Source organism: Solanum tuberosum, unplaced genomic scaffold (genome assembly GCF_000226075.1).
Source record: "Solanum tuberosum cultivar DM 1-3 516 R44 unplaced genomic scaffold, SolTub_3.0 scf00281, whole genome shotgun sequence".
Taxonomy (NCBI): Eukaryota; Viridiplantae; Streptophyta; class Magnoliopsida; order Solanales; family Solanaceae; genus Solanum; species Solanum tuberosum.
In genome coordinates this window covers 323,851-332,172 of record NW_006239206.1, presented here as the reverse complement: position 1 = coordinate 332,172, position 8,322 = coordinate 323,851, and the positions used below count along the sequence as shown (strand labels likewise).

The 8,322-nt window shown below is 35.1% G+C and overlaps 2 protein-coding genes across 3 annotated transcripts in view; both read left to right on the top strand.

Annotated features, from left to right (window-relative positions):
- The first annotated feature begins 215 nt into the window (after positions 1–215).
- LOC102592723 (UDP-galactose/UDP-glucose transporter 4-like) lies at positions 216–3,631 on the top strand. Its single transcript, XM_006358849.2, has 7 exons — positions 216–513; positions 1,680–1,708; positions 1,820–2,021; positions 2,145–2,387; positions 2,484–2,585; positions 3,107–3,214; positions 3,327–3,631. Exons 1-7 carry the CDS (start codon positions 388–390, stop codon positions 3,567–3,569), a joined length of 1,053 nt encoding a protein of 350 aa, XP_006358911.1. The 5' UTR covers positions 216–387; the 3' UTR covers positions 3,570–3,631.
- A 1,716-nt stretch (positions 3,632–5,347) lies between these two features.
- The window catches only part of LOC102605000 (uncharacterized), a 7,700-nt gene continuing 4,725 nt past the window's right edge, over positions 5,348–8,322 (top strand). The window contains exons 1-5 of one of the 2 annotated variants that reach the window (XM_006358801.2): positions 5,348–5,602; positions 6,103–6,254; positions 6,688–6,775; positions 7,161–7,392; positions 8,129–8,203. In XM_006358801.2, coding sequence (XP_006358863.1) covers positions 5,543–5,602; positions 6,103–6,254; positions 6,688–6,775; positions 7,161–7,392; positions 8,129–8,203 — 607 coding nt within the window. In that variant the 5' untranslated portion in view covers positions 5,348–5,542. The remainder of the gene's footprint in view (positions 5,603–6,102; positions 6,255–6,687; positions 6,776–7,160; positions 7,393–8,128; positions 8,204–8,322) is intronic. The other variant, XM_015314154.1, reaches the window with a different exon arrangement.

The window sequence follows — 8,322 nt, the reverse complement described above, 5'->3', positions numbered from 1 at the left end:
AAGTTGAAGTCTTTTTTTAAACTTTTTTTAGGTTGTTAGAGTATGAGGGGTTTGATGGGGTGTTGATTTTTTTTCTTGAATTCCTTGAAGTTGCAATCTTTTTAACTTTTTTAGCTTGTTAGAGTTTGAGGGGTTTGATGGGGTGTTGATTTTTTTTCTTGAATTCCTTAAAGTTGCAATCTTTTTAATTTTGTTAGCTTGTTAGAGTTTGATGGGGTGTTGATTTTTTCTCTTGAATTGCTTAAAGTTGCAACCTTTTAAAACTTCTTTAGCTTGTTAGAGTTTGAGGGGTTTTTGAATTTTTTTCTTGAATTCCTTGAAAAGCTTCAATCTTTTTTGATTATTTTGTGTGTTAGAGTTAAAGGGGTTTGAGGGAAGAGGAAGGAGATGAAGAGTGATGATCAAGCAAGGTTTTTGTTTGGCATTTCACTAACTGATAGACCAAAATGGCAACAATTCCTCATTTGCTCTTCTGGATTCTTCTTTGGTTATCTTGTTAATGGCTTATGTGAGGTCTGTTTCATGCTTTTCTCTTCTTTTTTTTCCCTGTTTCAATCATATTCTATGGTTTTGCATTTATATTACTCCTCCGTTTTGATTTGTTTGTTCAGTTTTGACTTGTAATGGAGTTTAAGAAAGTAAAAGAACTTCTGAATTGTTTAGTAAATATATGTAGAATGTACGAAATGATCTTTAATCTTGTGGTATTAAATATGACACATGAAAAGTGAGTTGCCAAAAAGGGATAGAAACATTTTTTTAAAAACAAACTAAAAAAGGAAGTAACACAAACAATATATACTCTTGTAGGAAGTTTCTTATAAGTGTTTTTTCATCATGGGATTACTGTTACATTGACTTTAAAGTTTTGCCCAATAGTTACTGTTTTTCTTCTGTTATAGGGACATCATACAAATGAAAATGCAGGAGATATTTGACAGATGCAGGGGTCGTTTGTGTGCTTGTGGAAATTTTCACCAGTTTTGGGAGAGCTGATTAGTGAATGACCATCTTTTTATTTGTCTTGCAAGTTATGGACCTTTAGACCACGATCTAAAGATACCATTTGAGCAAACTTTAGACGACAATCAAGTGTTTTGTCGGTAAGGTTGAGAAATATATGAGCGAACATTAAACTCGAGTCTAACATTTTCCGGAAGGGTAATTTCCTAAGGGCTATATTAAGACTTAGTTAAAACTAGGATGCCTACATTAGGCTGAGTGTTGCTAGGAGTCTTTTAGTCTATCTAGTGATTTGTATGTCATTAGGAAATGTAGAGAGCTTCTAGTGTTACAAAACCTCAAATTAATTGATATTTGTGGTGGAATGGGTTTATATAGAGCAAAATGGACGGCCCTCGACTAGTTTGGGTTGAGGTGTAGTTGTTCTTGTATAGTGGATGCACAAGAGAGGTCACGGGTTCGAGATGTGGAAACAACCTCTTGCAGAAATGCAGGGTAAGGTTGCGTACAATAGACCCTTGTGGTACGTCCCTTCCCCCGGACCCCACGCAAAGAGAGAGCTTATAGCACTGCGTTTCCCTTTTAATCCTTTCATATTGAGTGGTTTCTAATGTTGTTCATCTCTTCTATCAGTGTTAGGCTTAATTTTGTTCTTAGTTGGTAACCAAATTCCATGTTGCGAAGTAAATGCTTCAATTATTTATTTCTATTTGCAGGAGTACGTATACAATCGACTGGGATTCAGGTAGGCTACTGTCTTCCTTCAATTTTATTTTTTTACGTTTTTCACCTTGATCATTGTCATATTATCGACATAAAAGTTATTTGTGACACTTTTTTGTCAATCATGTTTCAGCTATGGGTGGTATTTTACCTTTGTACAAGGTTTTGTATATCTATTTCTCATACGTATACAAGGTTTCACCACAAAGCAAATGGTGAACCCGTGGAAAATTTATGTGAAGCTCTCTGTTGTACTCATGTGTTCCCACGGATTGACAAAGGGCTCCTTGGCTTATCTAAACTATCCTGCACAAATCATGTTCAAATCCACTAAGGTACACTGAAAACTTAATTGTTACACTTCACGTTACGAAAATATATTGGTAAAAGCGGTGATGGTACTAGCCAATCCATCCGGACATTGGTCTAAATCTTCAATGTTCATTTTTGGAGTGTAGGTACTACCGGTAATGGTAGTGGGCGCCTTTATGCCTAGCTTGAGGAGAAAATACCCTGTTCAAGAATATGTCTCAGCTGTGCTTTTCGTTGGGGGCCTGATATTTTTCACGTTAGCAGATGCCAATACCTCTCCGAATTTCAGTATCATCGGTGTCATTATGATAACTGGTGCACTGGTAATGGACTCTTTTCTCGGTAATCTGCAGGAAGCGATTTTTACACTGAATCCTGATACTTCTCAGGTATTATGATTATGGTTTGCCACATGACTGATTAAAGCACATGTGTATGTCGAGTAATAATTTTGCTAATTTGATTGACGCACTAAATTTTATCAGATGGAGATGCTATTCTGCTCGACAGTCGTTGGGGCTCCTGTTCTACTTCTTCCCATGATACTAACAGGGGAACTCGTGGTTGCATGGAAATCATGTTCCGAGGTCAACAAAGAAATCCCCCTCTAATTCTTTTTATATTATACCATGTTCACTTGTTTTTGTTTTTTTGTCCTGAGATACGGAGAATAACGAATTGAGAGAATACATTCGTCTCGAATGGTTTGAATTAGGCATTACTATCCCTTGATCCAGCATACAGTTTCTTTTTCTTGCAATCTTATTTGATCTTGTCAGATTTGTGCATTTAGAGCATATGTTGCTCAGACTGTTCAAAAATATCAATGGGTGCGTGTTGGATACTCCAAAAAAAGTGCATTTTTGGACTGTCCGACACGGGTGCAACAACATTTTTTGAGAGTCCGAGCAACATAATGTGAAACAGAATGAGTAACCATTATCACAGTGTGTTCTACGTTCAACTAATCTTTAGTTATTTATGTTCATTCTATTATATATCCACAGATTTAGTTATGAATGATGACATATGTAGAACTCGATGAAATTCTTTTCGTCTGGCTGCTACGAAGTTAAATTACACTCACATTCTGCTGTGTATCTTGCAGCATCCATATGTTTATGGGGTCTTGGTATTCGAAGCAATGGCCACATTCATCGGTCAAATTTCAGTTTTATCACTCATTGCTATCTTTGGTGCTGCCGCTACTGCTATGGTAAATCTCTTGATCGTCTAATCTTCTAAATGCCACAGTATTCTTCTTGTTCGTTTCTCTCATTCTAGTTTTCAAAACAAAAGACACGTTTATATATTGATTCATATAACAGGTAACAACAGCAAGAAAGGCAGTGACATTGTTGTTGTCATACTTGATCTTTACTAAGCCACTAACCGAACAACATTTCTCCGGATTGCTGTTAATATCAATGGGAATTGTTTCGCGCCTCTTGCCTGACAGTAAACCTCCTCAACAAGCTGTGAAATCGGATAATATTAGGCGGAGTCGTCACAAAGAGGAAAACATATCATCAGAAAATACTGCAGATGAAGAGAAGAGACCATTAGTATGAGCCAAAAAAAGTAAATAAGTTTTAGTTAGTTGCTGCTAACCACTTTGTTTTTGTTTTTCTTAAGCCTATTTGCTTTCTTTTGATTTTTATTTATTTTCTTGGTTGTAAAAAAAAGAATATCAAAAGCTCTATCAAGGTGTAATTTTTTGTTTAAATTTATGACTCCCAAAAAAGATTTCAAGGGAATTCTTGGATTCAATTGTGCATTTCCCTTGATCCCCATTTCTTTGGTAGATGACTGGTTGCCATTATTTTCTTACTTATATTGAGCAAAAGTGGTGGAAACAGCCTCTCTCCGAGGTAGTGGTAAAATATGTGTGTATTCTATCTTTCTCCGACCCCATTTTGTGGGATTTCGCTGAATCTTTTGTTGTTTATATTGAGAAAGTGGATTTGATTTTGAAGTGTTAAAAACATTTTATAAAACATATCTACAAAGAGATATCTTGCCTTCATGCGTAGTCTAGGAAAAGGCCATATTTTAAAAAATATAAAATAGGTCGTCTATCCTGAAACAAGCATTATAGATAGAATTCACTAGCACATTCATGTGAATCTTTTAATTGTTTATATTGAGAAAGTGAATTTGATTTTGAAGTGTTGAAAACATTTTACAAAAAATATCTACAAAGAGATATCTTGCCTTCACGCGTAGTCTAGGAAAAGGCCATATTTAAAAAAATATAAAATAGGTCGTCTATCCTAAAACAAGCATTATAGATAAAATTCATTGACACGTTAAAACATGTAACTTATAGGTCTACCAGTTATTTATAGTCTTATAAACAAACACAAAAATTTCTCTAGCTAATTTAGTTTAGAGGCGCATTCGAATAACTTAAACTTAGATTGTCCACTACATGACTCATTCAGAAATGATGATTCTAACAGGATTTTCTCTATATTCAAGGTTCAAACTCGAGACCTCTGAGTTTTCATCACTGGATCACAACTCATATTAACACTTGAACCTGTTATTTATTGGTAGTAAATGAAATTTCTTCCTCTAGCCCTTCCCATTATCCTTTTCCTTGCTCGGATACAATTTATTTATTTTTTTAAGAAAAAAACATTTAGAAGTGCTGGGTCCCACCCACAGTGTCATGAGGATGTGTGTCTGTCAAGTTAGACTGCTAAAAAGACAATACCACGTCTCACGTGAAAATTACAGCCGTTTTTAGTGCTCCGTTATTAAGGGACCGTTTGGTAGATTTTTTAAAAATTTTCGTACTCACATTAGAGTCCGATTGAGTTTGCACCAAAAACTATCAATGTGATATGGATTATAACTTACTAGTACTCACATTATATTATAAGTTCTACATAAATTTCTTTATAACTTATATATCTATTCGTTATATGGATTATCAAATAGAAAATCAAGCACATTAATAATTTTATATATACTTAATTTACCACCAAATTAACTACCAAACATAATATTATGCGAAATTTAATGCGTGCATAACTCTCTTCAGAATCAGCTATCAACAAACTTGTACAAAATCGTTTGATATGGTGTATAAAAATAGTGTTAGATATACCCTCTACAAATATGGTGAAAAGAATATGAAAAAGATTTTAAGAAACAACGATATCATTAATCATGCTAATATATGTATTAAAATTAATAATATCACTAATAATTTTCATAAATTAATGCACGTATTGTTCTTTTTAATACATTCTATCAAACGATTCCTTATAATTATCGAGAACAGCATGGCCCCCCAACGGCGATACCCGTCAAGCCCTAAATTTTCCATAATCGAATCTAACGATCCGAATTGAATATTTATGCCCCAAAACCCAATTTCACGGCCCAGATACTATTTCCCCTCATCCAACTCTCTGTTCATTCATCACTGGCAACAACAACAAGAACAAAAAACCCTAATTTTCAAAAAAATTGAAACAAAATCCCAAATTGTTCTGTGTATTCAGAAATTGAATTTGTGTTTTTAATAATCTCGATGATGAGAGGAACCAAACGATTCGCTCCGTCCGATTCCAAATCGTTCACAAACGACTCAGTGAGTTTGTCTTTTCTTTACTCTCAACTGTTATATGCAGTGTATTGTGCTGCGAAACTTGAAGCATAGCTCTTAAAGCTGCTCTTTTGTGCTGAAGTTTTAGTTTTTCAAGTGTGTAAACTAGCGAATGCAGTCAAATTTGTGTTGGAGGTTTTTTTTTTAGTTAATAGTATGTGGTTTGAATTTTTGGATATTAGAGTTGTTGATTCTATTAAAAAGATGATTTTTTTGGTATTGGAATGAGATGGATGTGAACAAAGTGGAAGAGGATTGTAGGAATATTCATAGAGCTGAGAGTAACTAATTTGGAATGGAGATCATAGTTTATTGATTGGTTAGAGCTGCCCTGTTGTTCTAAATCTTAGTTCAACTGTGTAAAGGAGGAAAGTTCATCTAATTTGTGTGAAGATAGCATTTTTTTGTGTGAAATATTAGTAGAATCCTTGTAGATAGTTGTGCTGACCCTTCTCGTATCTCTTACGTGTTTGCTGGTTCTAAAGCAGATTCAAGGAAAGAGAATAATGGGATCAATTTTTGATTCACAAAAGGCTGAGCATTCCCAACCACAAACAATGAAGGCTCCACAGTTAGATATGCAAAGGGCCGAATCATCTAGACAGCATGTGAGAGCTCTCAATACTCAGTTCGCAAGGTCTCTCATCTTTCTGTTTCAACTACTTTGCTTCTCAAGATGTAATTTGACATGCTCTCTATGGACAATTTATCTCTTTCACATTCTTTCTGAATCTATGCAATCCCTCCACCCCCATCCACCTCCCCCCCAAAAAAAAAGATGAGGAAAACAATACCAAAGTATTAATAGATAAATATAATTGAAAGTCAAACTTGCCTTCTCTGGAATCTCACTTTATTCCTCCAAACATGGTAGCAACAGCCAGCATGTCAATCTATGTTTTCATTTATTTGCTGTAGTTAACTCACTGGTTGTTCTCCTTTATGAGAGAGAGTTTGTTTTCTTTCTTGTTCATCTCCATTGAATTTGCTAGTCTCATTGGAGGATAAAAAGCTTTCGCAGATGTAGAGTCTATATTGAACTAGTGAATTCTGCTGTTTTTTATGAGCAGTTGGGTCCAAACACAGTTACAGAACCACCCTGATGAACTTTGGGAAGATGGAATTCAAGACTACTTAAACCATTCTTCAACTATCAAGGTATCTTCGGCATCTCTCAGATTTTCATGCTCCAATTTTTTCTCAGCCAGTTAATATGAGTGTTACTCCAGTAAATGTATATACACACACTACGAAGATTCTTTATAAATTGCTTCAGTTGAGGATGTGTTCCTTATTCAGTTTCCCCATATTGATGCAATTTAGTTTGCTAATTCATTGCTGAGATAGGGCAGGTCAACATATTTCTGCTAGGTTTTTTGGAAGAGCATATCATCTATTGTATGCCAGATATGCTCTCTGTTTTGAACTCGCCTAAAATAGTGCTAGTTGATGAAAGCTTTCATATGAAAATGAACATGTATAGAACTTGATATCTGCTTCTTCATATACTGGTGGTCTTTCAATTGTGGTTATTCAATTGCAGGAGAAGTTTAGTGACATTGTGAATTGGCTGAAAGCTAATTCTTCCAATGGAGAGATCAAATCTGCACATGGATCCCAAGCTGCTTTGAAGACCCTAGAGTCAGAAAATAAGGAGAGTGATGGTCGATTATCTTTTCCCAAACCTGATGCTCCTGTGGCTAATTCATCTTCTAGTTTTGGTGCGTCATGGAACTCAGGAGCTCTCTTTAGCAAAACAACTCCCTTTTCATTTGGTGAGTCTTCTTTATCCTGGATGCTTTTATTGCTTTTCTTTTTCTATTTTTTACTCTTTTTTAATATTTTGATATCTCTATTATTCTAGCAGTAGGGAAGAAAATAACTGGATCCTGTTATAGTATTAGCTTGTTCTTAGACCAATTTAGCTCACTGCTGCTATGCAGCAGAAGTGAATCAAAGGAAAAAAAATCTGAACTGAGGTGTCATTTCTTATGGAATTTTTAATTTAATACACAGATGTGACAATTCTCTGAAGTCAGTTTCCTGCAGTAGTTCTGTGATAATGGACCAGTTATTTAGGATACATCAATCCTCATTACATCTAGGGAAGTGGGATATATTATATCATAAATTCTTCCGAAGATTGAAATAAATAACCAATCTTGCACCTGATGCATAATAGCCTAGTTCAGCTGTTAAGAAAGTATGGGATGAACCAATTTGTTATCAATTTACCAAATGTTCTGACCTTCCCCTTATCGAAAAAAAAGTTGTAATGTTTCCAGTTATGTAAAAACAAAAGCTCTATTCAATTGCTTGACCAAAAGTAATTGTATTGTGTGGTGGAAGAGATAATTGGGGAGAACAGAAAGGACTGCATCACCAACTACACCTCTGATTGATTAACTATGTTTTTCTTCCGGTCAAGTCTCTTCCATGCTCATATAATCTTTTGATTTTGTCAAATAGCTTACAGATTTATTTGACTGCTGAACTTGCTTATCCTTTTAGGGCTTCAACCTTCTGTACAAACCCAGAATTTGGTACCTCTGAAAACTGCTGCTGCTAATGATGTCCAAGATGCTGGTAAGATTTGGTGTTTTCATGCTTCAGTTGATTTTCACTAGGTCAAGTTATTAGTTACCTCTTAATCTCTCGTGCTTCTTGAAACTCCTCATATGTTAGTATAAACCGGTTACCCCCCC

Excerpts from the sequence above, each read along its gene's own strand:
- LOC102592723 (XM_006358849.2), top strand. The coding sequence starts at position 388 with ATGAAGAGTGATGATCAAGCAAGGTTTTTGTTTGGCATTTCACTAACT. Across the intron at positions 2,388-2,483 it reads TGAATCCTGATACTTCTCAG|ATGGAGATGCTATTCTGCTC; the intron begins GTATTATGATTA and ends AAATTTTATCAG. Across the intron at positions 2,586-3,106 it reads CATGGAAATCATGTTCCGAG|CATCCATATGTTTATGGGGT; the intron begins GTCAACAAAGAA and ends TGTATCTTGCAG.